The 23,161-nt window shown below is 40.1% G+C and overlaps 1 protein-coding gene across 1 annotated transcript in view; it reads left to right on the top strand.

The window, feature by feature from the left end:
* CDC123 (cell division cycle 123) overlaps nucleotides 1–23,161 on the top strand; it is a 43,239-nt gene that overhangs the window by 365 nt on the left and 19,713 nt on the right. The window contains exons 2-6 of the mRNA XM_006174192.3: nucleotides 4,982–5,053; nucleotides 8,887–8,944; nucleotides 9,175–9,207; nucleotides 14,938–15,033; nucleotides 17,078–17,184. Coding sequence (XP_006174254.2) covers nucleotides 4,982–5,053; nucleotides 8,887–8,944; nucleotides 9,175–9,207; nucleotides 14,938–15,033; nucleotides 17,078–17,184 — 366 coding nt within the window. The remainder of the gene's footprint in view (nucleotides 1–4,981; nucleotides 5,054–8,886; nucleotides 8,945–9,174; nucleotides 9,208–14,937; nucleotides 15,034–17,077; nucleotides 17,185–23,161) is intronic.

The raw sequence follows: 23,161 nt of genomic DNA on the forward strand, positions 1-23,161 counted from the left end.
AGTGGGCTTCGCCGGCGCGAGGGACCCAAAGGACTGCGACATTTGGGGCGAGTCCCACCTCCGTCCAGACGACCGTGGGCCTGGATGGGAGCGCCGGTGCCGAGATTTCGACTTCCTAGGGATATTTCGTCGGGGGGACGGAGGGGGGGGTGAATGAACTCGATCCATATTTGCTGTGCGTCCTATTGCGCGATAGGGAGGCTGCTGGGGAAGTAGAGGGCGCGTCCTGGCTCACTGAAGGTCAGAGAAGGGCTGAGGAGCAGATAAAGCTGGTTTAGGCTCGGGGGTTCACCATCACTGCTTTTAGAATTGCCCGAGTCGGGAGGTGACCAGGAGAACTGGGTAGTCTGGGCTTTGCCACTGACTAACCCGCCGCGGGACTTAAAGGCTTTCGGTCACCGTCAAATGGGAACAAGGATACAGACCCAACCTCAAATTCTGTTCTGAAGCCCCAGTAGGATAGAGTACGTGGAAAGCATTAGTAAAGTATACTCATGTATTGTTAGGGATGGAAGCCACCTGGAAGAGAAGTGGAATAGTATTTGTTTAGTTCCCTGGCCCACGACAAGGAATCCATGCCCGGTTTGCAGGGCAAGCAGAGGATTAACTGTTTCATCCTTCACCCGGTCACTCAAGGTAATGTAGGCAAGGCAGCTAGGAGAATATCCCCAAATGTTCAAAAGCAGTCTTAACATCTGGAGCGTGCTGCAAGGATAGGCTTTCCCTGCACTAAGACGGATAGATAAAGAACTGCGAATCCGTGGATAGGATTTTCTGTATTTTGCCCGCCCCCCTTTTAGACCTGGATTGCCACTTATTTAAATGTCAGCCGTCTGTTCCTTTTCATTCTTGGTGCAGAGAGTGTGAATACACAGAGGGAGACTTTTGAAATCCTGAGGATTTGGAAGAGCATAAAGAGATGATTCAAAAGGCAGTTCTTTTCTGTCCTGTTATTCATACACTGAATCTGCTTCTGGTTATCCAGGGTGTGATAGAGGTTAGAGCAGCTCAGAGGAGGATGAGCTTTGCATTTGAAGATAGCTGAAGTCACACCAAATCAGAAGGAAGAGCTTCAACAACTGCTGCAGACGTGACTTACTAACATAGACGTTACCTGCCAGTAGGACATGCCGGTCCTCTGTTATCTTGCATAATTGAAGCAGGCTTTGGGTTTGAGGTGATACTGGAGTTAACTTATTTTCTGTTGGTGTGACAGAAGGTATATTTGGGAACCTGTCAGACATTTTCACTTGGGTTTCACTCGAAACCGACATGTGCTTGGTGTGCAGATACCTTTGTAACCTTTGGTGTAGTATTTTTTCTTTTCTTTTAAAAAAAGTGTATTTATTTATTGAAGTGTAGTCAGTTTACAATGTTGTGTCTGGCTTAGTATTTCTTTGCAGTAAAATATAATGTTTAAGAATTGGGCTCTGGAGTCAGAGCCATCTGTCTGGCTTTGAATTTTGGTTCCACCAGCATCTTGAGCAAATTGCTTAATCTCTCTGAGCCCCATCTGGAAAATTGAGAAATAATAGGATTGTCATGGGAATTAAATCAGATAAAGCATTAAAAATGCTTGCTACTGTTTCTGGTGTGTAGTAAGCACACCCGAAGCTGCTTGTTGTTAATATTTTGGATTTAACCAAAGCTCCATTGAAGCAAAATAATTTTAGTTCACTTAAAATGTGTACCATTCATATGAAGCTGGAATGAGAAATAAACCAAGAGGTGAGGTTTTCTTACCACTAAGCTGTGTTGCCTTAAAGTATTCTTTCCTCTGTCTTTAAACTGTAACTTCAATCTAGTTAGTTCTGTGGTGATACCACTGGAACCCAACATATGACAGGGTTGCGCTCCATCCTGGTGGAGTTGTGTTAGATTTGTCATTGTCATTGTCACCATTAATGCCTAGAGACCATATTCTGGTTATTGGCTCAGCTTTATTATCTGGTGTTTATTAATCATGGTTCAGAAGTGATTACGCAGCTAAGAATACAGAATCATTTTTTGATAAGTTCTAGAACTTTGTCTGAGGCTTAAGAATAATTAGCTAGATGACTGTGGGCCATCCACTCTACCTTTCTAGATATTTCTTTCCTCAAACACGGAAGTTATATTAAATAATCTTTTAAAGACCCCTTCAACCTCCATTCCGTTAGAGTAACTTGTCTGTGTGTATAGAATTATATCCACTTTCTAGGGTGGGTACTTTGTCATTAAATTCTTCTACATCTGTCAGTCAGGCCTCAGTGGATTCTTGGCTGCACGGTGGGTTTCAGTGGCTTTTCTGACAGCCTCATTACTTGGGGCAGGTGTGTCTGCTACGACTTGTCTATGGCAGGATCTCAGGCTTTCTTCAGAATTTTGGTAGCACTTGGTACAGCACTTATCACATTGCACTATGATTTTTTGTTTTTGTTTTGTATCTTTTCCCACTCATAGCTATTGGGTTTTTAATGGAGTCATCTTGATCTCTTCCGTGACTTACATAACATAATGCACGGTCGTGCCATTAAGAAGGTGACTTAGAACTATGACTGTAGAGCTCAGGGATTCACGAGAACTATGCAGAATCTTACTCAGTGTCAGCTTATACCTGTAAGAATTGTAGACCCTCCAAAAAGGAAGAATTTGCAGAGAATTCAGGATGGAATCAAACAGTAAATAGGTATTTTGAATCCAGTCTGTTGCAGCCTGGAGGGAAAGCCCAGCTTCACATCAAACTTGAGAATTAGTATAACTCAGAAACAAAGGACACAGACTCTGGAGTCATCGATTTGGGGACTTGAGAGATGTTCTTGACATAGAAGAGGGCTCTGCTCTCACTGTGGTCAGGAAGATCGGGAGAATGTCTAGGAACCAGCATCCTTGACTGCATCTCTCAGTCTCAGTCCCTGAGAAGATAAACTTCCCATTCTTTTGGGAAGTTCATCTCTAATTCTCTTGGGATGACATTGTTGAGTCAATAGCTTTAACTCTGGGAAGAACTAGGGTTATAGAAGTGAAATAATTCAAACTGGAGATTTTTTTTTTCCTCTTAAGTTTATTTAATATCCTTAAGAATTTGCCATTTTGAGGCTAAATGAGCATATATAACAGATTGGCCTTGTGTTTCCAATTTAAATCATGTAATTGGTTTAGAATCCATAATACGTTAAAATACACAAGAAAAAATTTCAAGTTTTTAAATAGTACTGGAATGTTTGCAGGAACCTTAGATTCACTATACTTATAGTTTAATTCACTGGCTTTGTAAGAGTTAAATACTTGGAAAGGTTTATCTGTAATTAGACAGTTGACATATTTAAAAAGAAAACTGAATAGATTATTTTTATAATAGAGCTAAAAAATTTAAAGCAACTGTTAAGTTTCAAAGACTCACTGGAAATTGGTTAAAATTTACCAGATTTACAAATAAAATAATAAGATTCAATTAGCTGAACTTAAAAAGCCTGTAGAAGTAGGCTTTTGAATGTGAAACAGTAACTTCGATAAATTAGATAATTAATTAAAAAAACCAAAGTAGCCCATGAATAATCTTTTCTGTGCACAAAAACCATCTGTAATGTTCCAAAAACCTTATTCAGTAAATAAATGAAGCACAGTGTTATAAGTCAGTGATGTTCTCTCTGAAAGCAGGCCATACTTGTTTTCAGTATTTTAAAAATATATGCCTCAAGATCAAAGTAATAGCATTACTTTCAAGTTATCTGTGTCAGGACTTTTTGATGATTCATTTGTTTATGACAGAGGAAAAAGCAAATTATCCCATACGTTTTTCAAGTGATACCAGGTGTGGCTTGGCCAGCGGTCATTAGGGTTATCTGAAACAAATTAAACTGAAGCAGGTCCAGGTGAGCAGCTGTGTAGCTCTGGTGCCCAGGTGAGTAGAATGCCACCACAGCTCATCCGAATGTATCATGAATTCTTAGCCTTATACGTTTATTGCCAACCAGAGAAAGTCTTCCAGATCTTAAGTCTACTTGCATCCTGTATCTTAGAAGATGGTCAGATGCCTTAATCTTCTGATTCTTTTCCTGCATTTCCTGTGTTGAAGCAAATACCTGCGGGTCTTCAGTTCCTAAAGACATATCACCCCTGTACTCACAATTCTTTAGAGCTTGCTGCTTTCATACTTTGATTTCACCCCAGTTCTTTGTTGTTGTTGTTGTTTTAACACTTTCTTTTTTTATTGAGTTATAGTCAGTTTATAGTGTTGTGTCAATTTCCAGTGTAGAGCACAATTTTTCAGTTATACATGAACATACATGTATTCATTGTCACATTCTTTTTCGCTGTGAGCTACCACAAGATCTTGTATATATTTCCCTGTGCTATACAGTATAATCTTGTTTATCTATTCTACATATGCCTGTCAGTATCTACAAATTTCGAACTCCCAGTCTGTCCCTTCCTACCCCGCTCCCCCTGGCAATCACAGGTTTGTATTCTATGTCTATGAGTTTGTTTCTGTTTTGTATTTATGTTCTTTTTTTTTTACATTCCACATATGGTATTTTTCTTCCTCTTTCTGGCTTACTTCACTTAGAATGACATTCTCCAGGGACATCCATGTTGCTGCAAATGTCAGCCCAGTTCTTTGGATTTGACTGGTTTTTGTTTCTTTACCACAAAGACAATTGGGATAATTACATGCACCTAATTTAGTTTACTGCAATATTTATTTATATTATTCTGGTTTCTAGTCTGCCTCTACCAAATGTGCATCATTAACATTCCCCACTTCATATTAAAATAAAGGAGAGAAGAAAAAAAATATGTATAACTGAATCACTATGCTGTATGCCAAAAATTGACACAACATTGTAAAGCAGCTATACTTCAGTTAAAAAGAAAAAAGCTTCCTACAATAAAGAAAATAAGCAATTCAGAAATTAACCGAGTTTGGAATTTTTTCTCTCTGCTTATGGTTGGTCTTTTTAAGTGATGCCTTTTTTGTTATGTGTATTTTGTTTTTTAGCATCATTCTTCCACTTCCTCAGAATGTGAAGGATTATTTACTGGATGATGGAACTCTGGTGGTTGCAGGAAGGTAAAGTATACCAGAAAAAAATCTTTAAATTTTATCATGAAGAAACGTTGTGATGATTAAATCTTAATTACCATGAAAAATAAATACTTTGGCTTTGGCCCCATCCTCTTCCATTTTTTTGTCCTGTTTGAAGTTGTGTGCTGATCTCTGTCCTGTATCCCTTGTCAGTGCTCAATTAATAAGATTTTCAAAATTGAGTACTTCCTCCTCCATTAATTACAAGTTGTGAAATTGAGTAATTCCTCTCATCTCTACCTTTAGAAAATGAATGTAACCGTTTCTTCTGTTCCTGTAGTTCCGTGTTTAAAAGGAAAGAAATTACCATGCAGTGTTTTTTAGTGCAAACTTGGAAAAGTTTAAGAATTATGTACTTTAATGATGTTCCTGTTTTTTCATTCGCGTCTCTGCTCAAAAGTCATGTTAAGTGTTCGTCATTCAATTTCCTTTCTAAAATGGCTTAATGGTAACCCTTGCTGGTACATCACTCTTTTTTCTTTTTCTTTTTTTAAATAGAATTCTAGGTTGGAAATAATTTTCCCTTAGAACTTTTTAAAACAATTTTTTTTATTGAGGTAAAATACACATAACATAAAATTTACCATCTTAACCATTTTAAAATGTGCAGTTCAGTGGTATTAAGTAGTTATAATGTTGGGCAACCCTGACCACCATCCATCTACAGAGCTCTTGTCATCTTGTGAAACCAAAACTCTGTATCAGTTAAACACTAACTCCCCATTCCCCCTCCACCAGCCCCTGGCAACCACCCTTCTACTTTCTGTGCCTATGGCTTTGGCCCCTCTAAGTACCTCATGTAAGAGGAATCATATTTGTCCTTTTCTGACTGGCTTATGTCACTTGGCATAATGTCCTCCAGATGCATCCACGTTATGGTACATGATGCCATGGTATGTGATGCCATGGTACAGGTAAGAATGTCCTTCCTTTTTAAGGCTGAATAGTATTCCATTGAATGGACTGACACATTTTGGCGCATCACTGTTTATTCCCTCACCTCACCTTAATTTTTTGTGGAACATTTATTTCCATCTGATGTCATTCCCTCAGTATTTCTATTAGAATGGAGTCTTCCTGAGAACAGGGTCTTGGAGAGCTCTGTTCCCAGCTCTTGGAACAGTACCTGATACATAAGAGAAGCTTGGTGAACAATTGCTGGATGAATGAACTTAGAAATACAGTTAGAACCGCATGTGTTTTCAACAGCACTGATTTTACCCATATGTGTTTGTATGGATATATGGGGTAAATTTTGTGTCTATATGTATGTACATATGTACTTGTACAATGGGTCTTCTGTGTAGATCTGTGATGGACCTTTCTGGATGATATTTCTGTTTTTGGTGTTCTCAGGGCCTCCTTGATTCTCGACACTGGGCGAGTCCTCTGTCAGTCTTGCTGAGGTCACTCGTGCAGCTGTAGTCATTTGGTGGCTCGACCTCACTGGGTGGTTACAAGGTGGCCTCACTCACGTGTCTGGCAGTTGATGCTGACTGTCAGCTGGGCGTCTCTTTCCACGCGGTCTCATCCTCAGACTCACCTCAGCGCCTTTGCGCAGTGGTGGCAGCATTCCAGACCCGTGAGCTCAGCGGCTGGAAAGACCTTTGACACCGAGGCTCAGAATCATGTGGTGTCCCTGGTGCTATATTTTGTTGGTCACAGTGAGTCTTGAAGACAGTCTGAAATGACAGGGTCGGGAAACAGATGCCGTTTCTCGATGGGAAAAGTAGCAAAGTCACCCAGCAGGGGTCAGTGAGATGGGAAGAATTGTGGTGACAGTCTCTGTACATCGTCTGAGGTTCTTGTTCTTGTTTTTGTTTTTTCCATTCATTGTGACGTGTAGTTGGTGGGTCTTTCTTTCTCAAGACTTGTATTTTTTAGTTTTGGAACAATTAAAAAATATTGTCTCTGATAATTTCCTCTTATTTTCTTGCTTCTTTTTCTGGAACTCCTATAATTTAGATACTGGATCTGCTGGATTAATTCTCTGAATTATATCGTTTCTTGTCTATTGTCCTTTTAGTTCTGCTTTCTGGAAAATCTCCTTGGTTTTGCCATTCATTCTGTTGAATCTTAAAATTTCAGCTGCCATGTTTTCAGTTTCTACAAGTTCTGTCTTGTCCTCTGTTCTCTTCGTTTATCTTTCAGGATACTTATGATTTTTAAAAATGTTTTTCATCTGGTTCCTTTATTGTCTTTATTTCATACACGTACCTTCTCTCTCTCCTTTTTAAAAAGTCTTTTTTTTTTTTTTTTTATCTTGGAGCCTTTCTTTAGTTTTCTAATTCTAGACCTTTATTCATATTTAAGAGTGAGGGACACACATGCACGGAAACTTTGTGTACCTGGGTGGGGCTTGTTGGCTAAGAGTGCCAACTGTCAGCAGGTGTTGATGGAAGAGTCTCAGATGATAGTCATCTGTGGTTCTCTCTTCTAGGGTTGTCCGGTCTCTGCAGAGAAGAATCCTCTAATCACTCTGTGTTGTGGGAGCAGGGGTAGAAGGAAGGGGACTAGAGGCCGCACTGTTAGTATGACTTCCATGGAAGACTTTGTCATGTTCTAACATGTCCCCTTACAGTTCTCTGGGGCGTTGTGGACTTGAGTCTTGCAGAGGAGGATTTAGTTTACAGAGGAGGATTAGCTGCTGGGCTGGGCCAGGTGAGGAAGACTGGCTGAGTCTTCCTGCCCCTTCTATGGGCTTTAGACAGTCACCCTCTTCGGAGCCCAGAGCCATGGTCCCCATCATGCATGAGAGAGCTCTGGGTTCTACCTGTCGCTCACGGGTACCCCTCATTGGCTTTCTGTTTTGCGGACTTTGGTTATTGTCTCTTCTCTGCACTTGTCTCCTCTTTGGGCCTTTTTTTCCCTATGGGATCTTTTAAATCATTTTAGTAGCATTTCAGGAGGGAACATGGGGATAGATAAATGCCCCTGCTCAACCAGAACCCTCCCTTTCCCTTTTTCCTGGCATAAATCGTGTCCTGGTCCTTAGTCTGATTAGCATTTGTCTTGGATGACGTGAGTGAGTTCTTCATCGATGAGTATTGATGGGGGGCGAGCAGGGCCCTCCCTCTGAGGTCTTTCAGCCTTTGCCCCTCCATCACCCCAGGCAGTGAAGACCGGCTGCTAAGTGGCCCTTTTCAATGCCTGCTTTGCTCACTGGCTTCTTCTAGGACAGCGTACCTGAGTATTTCTTTCTCTCTCTCCCCGGTGCCCTCCTGTGGTGCTAGTCCAGATCCAGGGTGATTCCTGACGCTGGACGCGCGCGCTGTTCTCGCCGTCGGAGCTGGGCTCCGGGCTGTGCCCGCGGGGGTGTTCCCGCAACTGCGTAGACCAGCTCCTCAGCCGATCCCTTCTGCGGCTTCCTTCATCCCATCTGAACTTCCTTGTCTTGGGCAGCTCTTCCTCTTATATCGGGATGCAGACGTGAGTCTTAGTGTCCTCAGAGGTGGAATTTGAGCTTTTCTTTCCCTTGTTTCTAGTTATTTCTGAGAAGAGGGCCGAAAGTTTTTATTCTGCCATCTCCCTTTTTTTTTTTTTTCAGTGGAGCTTGAACCCAGGACCTACCACTGAACTGTATCCCTCCGCCTCTCAACCCCCCCCCCCCCCCAGTTCCGGCGTCTCTTATCGGACGTGTACTCTCATTAATTTCAAGTTAGATTTTATCAGTTTCTGTCTCAAAAGATGAACTTTCCCCAACATTACCCTCCAGTTCTCAGGCAGTTTCTTTAATATGTATACAAAGCACGCCTGAAATTATGACTCGATGGGACCAAAGCTTTTTCTTGCTCAATTTTTGCCTTATGTTCTTCCAGGGAAGACCCACCAACACGTTCTCAGCCAGACAGTGATGACGAGGCAGAAGAAATACAGGTTGGTTCAAAATAAACTTATGTAGAGAAGTGCATTCCGTTTAAATGCTCTCTGAAACAGTTCCGGCGTTAAAATCTTAGAGTACGTTTGGTAAAGTGAGAAATTACACAGAAATCTCACTTTGACATACCGTCTCCCATGTATGTGTCATTTTTAGATGGAGCACTGCTTTTGGAAGCCCTTGCACTTTCCACATTTAACATTTTGTTTCTGTCCTCTTTTGCCTGCAGTGGTCGGATGATGAGAACACGGCCACGCTTACGGTAAGAGCCGCTCGGTGTGGGGACAGCTGCGTGCCGACACAGGGGCACTTCCAGGTGTCAGCACTGATCTCTCTAAATTCTCATTTACTCACCATTTCAGGTTTTTATTCATTATTTTGAAAAATAACTTAAATCTCTGTTTATAGGCAAGTACAGCCTGTTCTTTTTTTCCCCTTTGATTTCAAAGGAAACATTTCAAGTGCTTGGTTGATGCCTTGACTTGCTTCTGCTCAGCTCTGAAAGAATCAAGCCTGACATTCAGCTCTGAGGTTCCCAGATCTGTGAAGCCTAACTCAAAGTGAAAATCTATATTCACTTTTTAAGTATATTTAAATGGCATAAAAATTGCAGTTTATTTCAAGTGAGAGATTGTGGCTTTAACCAGTATCTTGTATCAAAATGTAGAAGTTGCTCAAGCATGTTTGAGTCTTTCAGGATAAGTGTGTTGTCAAATTCAACTTAAAATATGTTTTAGTTAAAATCTTTTTAAATGAATGAGGTTATTTCCAAAAATATGATAGGTCAATGAAGCTCCTCATACGTTAAGATAAAAGAGAAAGGTTTTTATAAAATTCCCTACAAATAAATGTAAAGGCATAATAAAGGAAATTATTAGGGGCGGGTTTATTCTAATACAGTTCTAAATAAAGAGGTACTTCTGTTAATGTTAATGGAAGAGATATGATGTCCAGGATACAAGAAAAGAAAAGTGGAGGTGCCTCAGCTGACATTTCCTTAGGTTTGAAAAGCACACCAACACACGCAGGAAGGGGAGTTTTACATGTTTTGTTTGACTCTGGGTACCACTCAGATCAGTCACTCTCCTTTTATGAAAATTCTGTTCAGTTCAACATCCATGTTAGTTATCGCCCATATTCAGTGCCCTAATAGTCGGTTCTGTGAAGTAAACAAAGATGAATGTGATTTGATTCCTGACATTAGAGAAAGGTGCCCCAATTTGGGTGCAGAAGACAAAGTGCTGTCAGAACAGCACAGCCAAGAGAACAGTTACAACCAAGGGCATCTAGAAGTACTTCCGTATGGGAAGGATGATCAGTATCAACTCACGTTTTCTAGTATAGATAGATAGATACAGAATATACATGTGTGTAATTACCAAACTCTTGTTTGCTAAGGCCTGGAGTGACATAATGACATCGTGGTGGCAATGAGCACACCTAGTGCCCTGATCATGGTTTGTAAGTACCATTCTCCACTCAAAGGAATCAAAACTTGGAGGAATTCAAGACTGGGGGTGGGAAAGTAAAGATCAACCTGTACCAACTTGTGTCAGAAAGTAAGAAGGATGCAGACCTGACAAAAAGGACCCGGAAGCCAGCCTGAATGGGCTCCCACTGTCTGAATACTTGAGTATCATAACAAAACGATAGTAATGGAGTATAACCACCGACTAAAATTAGAATCCATGACCCCGTACTGACACAAGGAAATGATTAAATTAGGTAAGTGGAGCAGAAGAGAAAGCCCTTTATAGTAGAAAGGATACCAGCTAATAAATGTGGAAGGAATGGTAGCATTAGAAATCACCATTGGGCAATCATTATAGTAATAATTGATAAATAAGTGTTAAAACTAGTGGGTGAGTATTGGATGAGGATATTTGAATATTCTCAAAGTATCTCCACCAAAATTATATAGTTATAAAGCTATAAAGAGAGGAAAGATAACCTTCCAGTGGAAAGACCTGCCGGCAGCATGATCAGAGTTAACCTCATCCAAGATGGGACAACTGACATCATGTGCCTCTTTCTAGCACAGAAGGACACATCACCTGCCAACAGCGCGCAGCCGGCCTCCGGTCATGGGAAGCATCCAACACACTCGGCGTTTTGGAGATTACATGGCATTACTGCCCCATAAGTATTCCATAATGTCAGGGTCGTGAAAGATGATGAGCAGAGAGAGGAACTGTTATGGGTGGAAGGAGATTAGAGAGACACAACAGCTGAACGCAGTGCCCTGTTCTAGACTGAATCTGGGCCAGAAGAACATGTTCTAACTCTCTTTCACTGTAAGAGACATTATTAGGACAATAGGCACATTTTGAATAAAATCTATAGATGAGATAATGTTATTGTATCAGGGTTAGCCCCCTGATTTTGATCATTTGGCTAGGTTATGTAAAAAAAAAGTTACTACTTTTTAGGAAATATATATTGAAGTATTGTACTTAGGGGTAAAGGGACATCATGACTTCAGTTTACTTTAAAAGAGTGTAGGAAAAGAAAATACATTTTATACACACACATATATACATATATGGATACACACATACCTGCATAATTATACACAGAAAGGGGTTAGGGAGGGAGAATCATAAAGCAATGTGGTAAAACACCTGAGTGAAAAGGATACAGAAATTCTTGTTACTCTTCTTTTAATGAAAGAGTCTGAAATTATTTCAAAATGATCCTAAAATTTGTTTATTTTATTTTTAGAGGTTTTGTTTGTTTTGTTTTGTTTTTGGTAGAGAAGGTAATTAGGTTTATTTATTTTTAGAGGCAATACTGGGGATTGACCCCAGGACCTCATGCATGCTAAGCACACACTCTTCCACTGAGCTGTACTCTACCCCCCGAAATTATTTCGCAGTAAAAAGTTAATTGAAAAAGTGATTGGATTTCACTGGTGGAACTAGATGTTGCTGGACAGGGCAACAAAAGGAATGTGAGCTAAGATCCAAGGTGGGAAAATTACCTTTGGTGAGTGGTAATAGTCCATTGGTAGAAACAGAAAAACCCCCAAATTAAAAATGGAAATAGACAATCGAGATGAGTACATTTCAAAAGCACAAATGGTGAATTTCAAAGGGCAAGTTATCAAAAGTGTACAAATCAAGTGACAGCAGTTGTGTTAGTTTTATAGAATGTTATACTTTATGGACAGGTACACATATCATAGGTGTGAAGCTGTGGCTCTAGAAGAATTTGTTCAGTTTTGTGATGATGGTTTCCTGTGGGGAGAGGGAAGGACTAGGGGGAGAGCAATGAGATTAGGAGCCTCTTTGGTATCTGTGATGCCTTAAGAAATGGTCTGGATCACATATGCCAAATTGTTGAATGTATGTATCCAGGAACATAAGTATATATTTTTGTGTATTTGAAACATTTCATGATTATATAAAAAAAATTCTTTTAAAGAGATGCCCTTTCTGAGTAGGGGGCTGTGGTGGGTAGAGTTGGAAAAATAGTGAGTCTGGATCACAGAAATTCCACGGATATGATTAAAAATGTGGATTTCATCACACTTAAAACAGGAACCTTTTCTCAGGCAGCTGAGGTGTTTGGCATATTTAAAATTGACTCGTTGAGCTATAGGCTTTAAAAGAACCCTGTTACTAGTTAAATCTGTTAAAATTTTCAGGAAAAGGTAGAATCATGACTCCCACATAGATATAAAACTCTTTAATACATGTTGAAGATTTTATTTAACTCGAGGGAACCAAGCAGATGTCATAACTGGCTCAAAAGAGAGTCCAAAGGACAGACATATTTATAGGTTAGGACTGAGGTAAATGTGTAAATGAGGCAGAACTGGTTTTGCCTTCCTGAGAGGTTGGAGGAAGGACAGTCAGATTCCTGTCAGATAGAATAGAATTTTCACGTCCATAAGTAATACTTGGTTATCCCTTCCTGTAACAGACCAAGTTGTAAACTAGCTCGCAGGCCCAGCTAGAATCGGGTAACCCAGAAGGTGCGGTATGTATACATACCACTGAAGCACACATTTTTCTGTACAGTGCATAAACTGTTTATCATTTCAATTTGTTTTAGGATCCTTATGGCAGGATTTCTTAAAGTTGAATAATTTGAGGATTTGAGAGAACCTCTTTTAAAATGTAATACAGAATAGCCAATATTCTGTAATAACTAAATGAAGTATAATTTTTAAAAATTGGGAATCACAGCATTGTACATCTGTAACTTACATAATAAAGAAAAAATAAAATGTAATTCAGAAATATAAAGGCAATCCTTATATGTGAAGCGTTATGGAATAGGAAAATTATATTGTTTTGTCTCCAAAGATTGAACCCTTCATATTGTAAAATTTGTGCAACTGTGCCGTTTAGTGAAAATACTGCTAATGTAGATCGTGGATGAGGTTTCTATGGGGAGAGCTTTAGGGAAGCCAAACCAGCAACTTCAGGGGATTATAAGTAAATTACTGGCTTAGCATAAATCATAATTCCTTTTGATGGGGAGAGGTGAATGGAAAATGAAAGACTCAAGGCTGTAACTCGCTTTGAAAGTCTCTCAAAATGGCTACAGTGTAGTTCCCTGTATCTAAGCCGAGGACGTGGAGCAGAAGGTAGAGACGGCGGCTCCGAGGACGTGGAGCAGAAGGTAGAGACGGCGGCTGCCTGGCCGAGAACGAAGGGACAGCTGCCGCTGCAGCCCAGCGGAAAGAAGGGACGTCCAGCGCCCTTGACCTCTCCCTCTACTCGCTAGTCTGTTCCTTAACGCTCATATCTAGTTTGGGGGGTTTATTACCTTTTTTTTTTTAACTTTCATATTTTAATCTTCCAATTCTTGTCACGGTTTTTTCTGTCATAACTGGCTCAGGTCTTGGAGGTCAGTGTAAGCCATTTGATTTATATTTGCGATATGTACTTTAGCTTGTTCTAGACCTATTCTAACTTTTTTCCCCCTTTTGGAAGAACTTTTCATTACTGGACTTTTTCAGTATTTGTAGTTGCCCAATAGGGGGCAGCAAATATAAAGGGATAAAGTAGGGGAGGGTATAGCTCAAGTGGTAGAGCGCATGCTTAGCATGCATGAGGTCTCGGGTTCAATCCCCAGTACTTCCTCTAACAACAGATAAATAAGTAAACCTAATTATTTCTCCCACCCCCCAAATAATTAAATAAATAAATAAATTAATTTAAAAAAGGGATAAAGTGGCTACAGAGAATCAGTGTTAGTATTTTTGTATTCTTGTCCCTCCTGCAGGTCCCTGTGCCTTATTCCTCTTTTCTCTACTTTATGTCCATGGGCTCCTTTGCTGGTGACATAAGGCCCAAGGGAGAGCATAATAGTAATTAGGTTTACCTACACTCCTGTGTTTCTATTTACCTCCTGGTGGAAACGACCCTGTGGGTTTTTGGGTACTTACCATTATAAAATATGCATTTTAAAATCGACCAAAAAGGAAAGAACATTTTTAACTTCACCAAGGTCCTGCTTTTTGAGTTTTGTTTATATTAAAACTTGTCTGGAAATAGCCATGTTTAAATACAGTTAACCACATAATTTATTTCTCACTCTTATGAAGCCCTTAGGGGATGGGTCCAGGAATCTTTTCCTGCAAACAGAAAGGCTTCTGGCCCTTTAAATCTGAGGTATTACTTCTAAGAGTCGGAGGATATGTACAGGTGATACTCCGCTCGTCTCTTTTCACTTAATAAATGCTGGTTTCATGTATGTGTTAAGAGCACCCTTCCTTCCTGATATCCCCACATCCCTGTTCAGCTTTGTGGGTCTTGATTGCTTTGGAAAGCGTCATTTTAGCACTTGTTATTCATTTCCGTTTCTCATGTTATTTGATCGCTGTGTTTATTTAGCTGAGTTCAGAAATTCTGATGGTAGTTTGTATTTTCAATTACCTTTTAACACCTTGAAGAGTTGGACCTTGAGATTTTGATCTGTTTTCTATATTTATTGTGAATGATACTGACTTGCCTAAATGATTTCTTCCCTCTCTCTGTAGGCACCAGAATTTCCTGAGTTCACCACCAAAGTCCAAGAAGCTATCAATTCCCTGGGGGGCAGTGTATTTCCTAAGCTTAACTGGAGTGCCCCAAGGGTAGGAACATTTCAGTAAATCTCTCACTGTTTGAATATTCTTTGTTCTGCTCTTCCATTTCATTTTATATCCCCACGGAGGGTCCAATTATATTCCTAATTCTAGGGAAAATACTATGGAGTTGATTTTCACTCTCCCCCTGTTACTTTATTTTCCTTCATTTTGCAGTACACTTTCCTGGGTCTGTGAAATACTGTATATTTTGCCAGAAGACAGTTTCAACCTCTTGTGTTGCTGATCACACTAGAAATCTGAGGAAAGCCTTTCTCTGCTCTTTTCAAAACTTCAGCTGTTCAGTTTGATGGAGACACTTTTCTCTATTGAAAAGTAATAAAAATTAAAATGTCACAGGATCTAGAAATGGAGCAGTTTGACAAATCAACTGACATTTTCTTAAATTGTGTTTTATTGTTTCAACATTGCATTGACAAGATTTTTTTTTTTAAGTGGAGGCCTGGGAAAAAATTCCATTATTTTTCCTACACCAGTAGAAAACAGTTTTATGTCAGCAAAGCTCATTTGAGGAACCAAGACTTATTTGCATTTTCACAAATCATGTCACGTGTTTCTCTTTTCTTATTCTAAAATGAATGATAAACTGCTTAATCTGGTTTTTATTTTGACTTATTAAAATTAGTGACACATATACATAGTTTAAGTTTTCGAAAGATCCGGAAGCTTGCTAATAAAATCAGCATGCCCTGACACCTGCTTTGCTTCCTCATTTCCCACTGCTCAGAAGCAGCTGCTTTCAAATAGTTTAGTACATTCTTTGTTTTTTTCTTCTACTTCTTATTTCTTCTGTCTCACGTATTTATTACTGACTTCCTAATTTCAAGCAGAAACGTTCAGCTCTCTTTCATCTTCTATCCCTCTGACTTTCTGTTCCACTGACCTCATAGGAACAGCACACATTGATTAGATCCGTGTTCCATGTTTCTCCTGTTACATTTATGCAAACACCATGCACACATCGGACACATACCATACATTGCTTACGTTTTTTTCTTCAACATTTTGTATTCCCTGGAGTTAGTGATTGTCGTTGATTCAGTTGCCTGGTTTTCTGTGCATACACTGTCGTTTCAGTGGAGTTAAATCTGTGTGTTCAGTATACCACCTCTAACCAGAAGTCCATCATCTTTTTCCATTGGGAGAGATTTTAAAGAAGTTATTGTAGCTTATTTTTAGATTATGAGCATCGTTCTTTACAATTGATCTGGCCTGAGGCTTTCCAGTTAAGATGGGGAGATTATTTGTGGTTTTAAGTGATTCTTTTGTTCATTTATTTATTTCTTAAGTGCCGGCTGTGCGCCAGTGCTTTCTTTCATAGAGCATGGATAATTGGACATTTTTTTTGCAGTCATTAGTTTTCTCAAAATTATATTACTGTCCTGTGTCTGCTCTATCTATGGGAGCAGTATATTTTTTAAATGACTTATTCTATCATTTTTATGCATGTTTCACTGAGATTTGTGCCTCCTGTGTCTGCTGTCCTTACCCATTTGATTCCTATGTATGAGATGTTCACTATTTTAAATTGCAACGGTTCAGAATATGTCACCTCTTCTCTCACAGAGTCAATAGACATGGGTCTTACCTGCTTCAGTCACCAGACTTCAGTGTTCCAGCTGTCTCTCCCAGAAACAGGAAGAAAGGAAAGCTTCTCTATTTTCTTAGAGGGGAGCTAGTCAGGCTATCTCTTTATACCTGGGTCGTATCACTGAAGTATCAGCATTTCTGATACCTCTCTATCCCCTTCTTTCATCATCTGTAAGGAAGACATAGGGGAGTGCTTGGGCACCTTTCATTTGAGGACCTTAACGCCTCAGTTCAAAACTGAGTGTCCAGCATGCAGTAGAGATGCTAATCCCTGTGTGGAAGTGTAACTTGACATTTGACAGTACAGCTACAATTTCTTACCTGACTTTTTCCTTTAAACCCTTGAAATGACATGCATTATTGAGTCTGTATATACGCCTGAATGCCATTCATGGCAACTAACTTGGAATATATACTGAGCAGCACATGCTTTATGATTCAGGATGCGTACTGGATAGCAATGAACAGTTCCCTGAAGTGTAAAACCCTCAGCGACATCTTTCTACTGTTCAAGAGTTCTGATTTCATCACCCGTGACTTCACCCAACCGTAAGTATGTCCCTTGTTCTCTTACGTCAGCAGTTTCGGTGCTTGTGAGCATTTTTCTACAGGTGAAATTCCATTAGTTCTAGTACCGTTATAAACAGTTCCCCACAGCAAGGCTGTTTCATTTTCTCAAATAACCTATTAAAGCAAACCTTTCTTTTCCTTTGGCAGCAAATACTGTTCAATGAATGAATACATGTAAATATCAAGGGCTTTCTATATATCTGCCCATTAAATATATGGGTAATTTTTTTCTTATTATAAAACCACGGGGGAGGGTATAGCTCAAGTGGTGGCGTGCACGCTTACCAAGCATGAGGTCCTGGGTTCAGTCCCAGCACCACCATATGAACAAACAAACAAACCTGTTACCTCCCCCTCATAAAACAAAACAAACCCCCAATATATGCTTATCATAGAAAAATTAAATTAGGGACTATAGCCAAACAAAAACAGGAAATGTAAACGCATTCATTAGCTCACCACAATCAGTTTTACATATTTGCAGGATTCTGTCTATGCATAGGTATAGTACATAGACCTATGTCTAACTATTTCAATTTTTTTAAAACAAAAATGAGATCGCGTCGTTCATACTGCTTAGCAGCCTGCTTTTGCACTTCTCAGTATATAGCAAACATCTTTATGTGTCATGAAATACTTTTAAGGCATCGTTGTTTTAAACTTCCTGAAGACTTTTCTCCTGGAGAGCTGTAGCACCATTTGGATCGCCAGTCCTCTCTTCTCACGGCAGTTGTGCAGGGAATATCCTTGAGCTTAAATCCTTGTGCACCTTCCTGATTTTTCCTCTTGGATAAATTCCTAGACCTGGACTTACTGTTCCCCTTCCCTTGCCGGTTACCCCAGGTCTCATCCTCCCTGTGGACAGACGGCACGTTCCCCTCCCCTTGCCGGTTACCCCGGGGCTCATCGCCGGTTACCCGGGGGCTCATCCTCCCCGTGGGCAGACGGCCGCCCACACTGCTGAGCTGTAGGCCATCTCTTTATGCTTCTTTTGTTCTGTCACCAAACAGCAGTTGTTCTTCTAGATTTCTTGTCCTACCCCACTTCAAACCCGAAATCTCAGTTAAACTAACCACTAAACTGACTTTTAAAATAAAGCATATCAGAATGTCTAGAAACTAAGCAGGTAGGTACACAGGGCTGGAAATTCTGTGTACACTCGCCGCGTCCCCCCAGCTGCCAGGTCAGTTTGCCCTGCGCAGTCATGCCCTTTCAGCCTGGGATCCTTTCCTGAAGAGGAGCCCGGCATGAAAAAACTGCATTCTCTGCAGGTCAGCTGCGTATCACCTCTTCTGCATCTGGTTCTGCAGCTTGGCTCCATGGTTTTAGTACTATATTAATTAAACTGAAGTTAAGTAATAATAAATAAGTGTGATTGTCCTCCAGGTTCATTAGCAAAGGATTTTACCTGTATTGGTTTTTCTGTTCCATTTACAGAAAAAGCTTGCTGTCGTTCTGACATTTAGGTATCTGCCTTTTAAGGCTGTGTTGGCACCAGTGTTGTTAGGTGTTTGCTTTAGTAAGAACACAGCAGCGTTTTCATTCTGGGAGATGCCCTCTGAGGAGAGGAAGTCGTGGCTCTCGCTTTTCTTTTTTTTGCCATCATAGGAGCTTTTGGACATCAAATGCTTTTGTAAAGAAACTGCAGAATATATTATATTAAAAATACTCTGTACCTATTAATTCACTGAATACCATTTTTATATACCTTTAATATTAGTTGCAGTGTATGAGGACATTATTTCCTGTCCAAAAATGATAAATCCCTCCTAGTTCTCTGTGGCTGACAGTTTTTAATATCATCTTTGCAGTCTAGCGACCTGCAGGCTCCTCTTGGCCGGCCTCTCCCTCTTTGTCTTATGTGAATTTAGCCACGGTTCCAGCGAAGGGTAGAAACACCAGTCAGCCGTTGTTTTGCCTTTTGTCATTTTTCATTTTTGTACCGGAAAGAAGTTCAGTCAGCAGGTGAATTTTGAGGCCTTGGAATAGAAGCATTTATCCCCAGAGCGCCGCCCTTCTCCTTGTGTACGTGGTTGGGGGTTGGCAGGACAGACCCCAAGCCCTGAGCTTTCAGCCTCTCAGATGGGCAGTTCCCATGGTCACCCTTTTCTGGAAAGTTCTGTCAGGCGTCAGTGAGTTGCATAACTGTAAATCTTGCCACTAAATGAAAATCCCTATCGATCGGATCTTTACTGAAAGATAAACTTTCGTCACAGAGGCCTTTCCCAACCCCTTAAAGATTAAATTAAGAGTTTAATTCTTTAAATTGGATAGAATTCCATCAGTGATTTAATCTAACTCTTCTGTCAGTTAGAAAATGAGGCCTAAATCTGTTCAGTAATTTGCTCCCATAAACTAGTTAATGGAACCAAAGCCAGAATATAATTTCAGTAATGCTGTTCTAAACGATCTCTGTATTTTCACTTCAAAAATTCCTTCTTTTATAAATGCTTCAAAGTAAAACATTATAGAGTGTAGTAAAAGAAAGAATATTACAGTATGTAATTATATGTGTAAAATTATGTAATATGAAAATTCTGTGATATTTTCCTATTTGGGGGGAGAAAAAACAAAGCTGTTTTTGTTGGGATTACAGGTGAACAGGATTACAGGTAGAAGACCACCTAAAAAGACAGTCTAAAAATCACACACAGGGGTTTTAAAAATACATTATTGAACAAGGAGTCTGGAGATGGAGTATTTCTAGGGTGAACTGAGCCGCTCATCAAGGTCACCAGGGAGCAGGTGCCCTCAGCCTCTCCCTGCGTCATCCTTGGCTTAGGCTGTGTTTGGGGTCATCACCTGATGGTTACATGATGGCTGCTGCAGGTGTGGGTATCATGTGGCGATGATATGTGAATCACAAGCAGGCGGGGTGGGTGCATTCCCTCATTCTTCTCTGGATATGAGCAAGTAGAGCATTCTGGAAGCTTCCCAGGAGACTTCCTGATAGGTTTATGGTCACACAGACGGTTACTCAGCCTCATCCAGTAGTTGGCAGAGGAACAGAAATGCCATGATTGGTGTAGACCTCTGGCCCTCAGACTTCAGCTTGCATCAGAATCATCTGGAGAATTTGGCAATACACGGATTGCTGGTCCCCACGCCCAGAGTTTCTGATTCACTAGGCTGGGAGCGGAGCCCAAGAATGTCATTTCTAACATGTTCCCAGGTGGTCCTGGTGCTGCAGGTGTGGGCCCACAGTCCTTGAGGAATGTGTCCCTAGGCGTACACGTGCATCCCTGGGATTGCGGGGGCCCAGGCGTCCGCATCTGAACAGCCCCAGTTCTGTTCGCATGGCTGGGGGTTGGGAATAGCTGGCAGTAGATAGCCAGGACTGTAAGTTGACATGGAATACTGAGTACTCTTATTTTTCCTGTTCGTCACATGGTTATTGTGCACAAGAAGCTTTAAAAAATGGAGATCGAAATATGAGAGTCAGCATAATCTGCCTGCATTACACTTGCTGAGTGGATTGTCCACATAAACATTCTATGTGACTAGACTCGTCAAGTCACAAGGCTGCTTTCATTAATTATTTTATTGATTGGGTGTCACATCTGTAGGCCAAGGCCTGAAAAAACCTGATATTCAACTGGCATTTGGAAGAAAGGGCTGAGTGAGTGAAAAAATTAATCCATTAATTGTGTCTCTGAGAGGCGCATGACTAAGGCTGATTTGACTAAAGGTCAGGAGAGTTCACTTATCTTAGTGATTTGGGCTCAGCTGTGATCAACGTAATTTTTATACATACTTAAGATTATCACAAAACTCATTATTAATCCTAAAATTCAGCAGCAAACGATTTCAGGAGTAAAATTTTGTACGTAAGTTGAACCTAACAGAATCTTTACCTTGTAGTTTTTAAGACCCATCTATTTAGATGACAGGTTTTCTGTTTCAGATGGTTACAGTTTTATTTTGCTTACTTATTTTACTTTATTTTTTAATTGAAGTGTAGTTGATTCATAATGTTTTTTGGGGGGAGGGTGTGTACAGCTCAATGGTAGAGCACGTGCTTAGCGTGTACAAGGTCCTGCATTCAATCCCCAGCACCTCCATTTAAAAATAACAAATAAATAAATCAATCTAAACACCTCCCCCTGCAAAAACAAAAGAACAAAATCCAAGAAAATTGTATTAGATTGTTCTTTTAGATAGCATCTTTTAGCTCTTTTTGAAGAATTCTACGAAAATTCGAATGAACACACCCAATCACCCTTAATTCAGCATCGTATTTTTACCTTTTCTTCACCACTGGTGAGAATCTGTGTGCCTGAACTCTTATTTTGGATCCTGCTGAGTAATGAAATCTTTAGCATCAGAACTTTGAAGCTTAATTTCCCCCTGGTGCTTTGTTTTTCTTTTATATTTCTGCCCATGACTTAAATTTTTTTCCTATATACTTAAGAATTGTTTACCATGAGGTATAATGTCGTAACCTTCCGACTTTTTAGGAAAGCTTGTCCATGAAGATTAGCCCCAGTAGACACCTGGGCGGCGTGCCCCTTTGAGGCAGTCCTGCTTCTGTGTACTGCCGCTTTACAGAGCTTCACGGTGCTGTTTTCTCTTTACAAAGGAAAACGAGCACATTGCGATCTCAGTGGATTCAGGCAACACCTAAGCTGTCTAGTCAGCTCACTGAATTACCATTCTCAGAGTTCACGAATGCTGCAATGTCTCCTTCCTCCATTCCTGCCACATTTTCTGATCCAGATTAGAGAACTCTCACCGTCTGAGTAGGTGTCATTGTAAATCTGTTCCTCCCATCCCAGAACCTCATGCCTTAACCATAACACATAGGACTCCTCTTCATGTGAAGTCTTTTCCGCTAGAGGGGTCCCTTGTTCCCACCTCCGTGGAGCTCTTTTTTATTCAATACGTTTCTTAGTTGCAGCGCAGCTCATCCTATACATATGTCCTTTCCTATCATTTTCCTCCTTTACTTGTAACAAAGCATAGGACACACTTATCTTCTCTAGACCACTTCCATATTTTTTCTGATTGTCCAAGTTGCCCTAGTTCCACACATGTGCATCCTTATCATTGAACGAGCTGCATTTGTTTTCTTTCAACTTGTGAAACAGTTGGAACATCATGATAAAAACTGTGTGTTGATCACAGTTACAAAGCTCACAGAAAAAACTCCAGTCAATCTTAAGCCAGGGTCAGGGCATCATGAATGTGCCAAAAGGTGGCATTCCTGTCATCAGTGCCAGCTAAGCACAGTTCTTACAGTTTTTGGCTTTTTTCTCTTCCTTTCTTTCTTTTTCTTTTCAAAACTTCTGATCCAGAACATTGCTCTCCAAAATTCCTGTTAACTGGGTAATTGTAAAATGTATTAAAAACATACTAGCATAATTTCGTGGTAGCTTTCATCCAAGTAGACCTTTGTTTTTTGTTTTTGGTTTTTTGTTTTTCCTTTTTTCAAAATAAAATTTTTATCATTATTGTCTCTGAAAATTCTTTTATTTTGTAATGCATATTGTAGATTATGTAACGTTAATTACTTAATAACACTTGTGTTTATTTTGACGTTTTAATAGCTAGCTAGAGGAGCTGAAATTATTTGCCAAGAATTAGGAGTTTATCATGAAACATAGGAGCCTCCTTTCTACCTAGACTGTAAACCGATGACTTTGATTTAATACTGCTTTCTCAGGGTACCTTGTTGAAAATTTCAAAGAAACACCAGTGTCGCAATAGGAAACATACCGTAGTGTAACTGCAGAACACCAGAGACAGAAGGAGTTCTTAAAAACGACCAGAGAGAAAAGGCAAATTACATAGAAACAGCAGTAGAAGTATCAGCAGATTTCTCAACAGAAATACTGTTTCATCTAGTTCTGCCTCTGCGGGGAGGCACTGGGTCGTTGGCAGTGGGGGTGGATATGGAGCAGATGTCTGCATTGTTTCTCCTTTACTTCGGATGCTTATGAATCTAGGACGTAGACTA

Source organism: Camelus ferus, chromosome 35 (genome assembly GCF_009834535.1).
Source record: "Camelus ferus isolate YT-003-E chromosome 35, BCGSAC_Cfer_1.0, whole genome shotgun sequence".
Taxonomy (NCBI): domain Eukaryota; kingdom Metazoa; phylum Chordata; class Mammalia; order Artiodactyla; family Camelidae; genus Camelus; species Camelus ferus.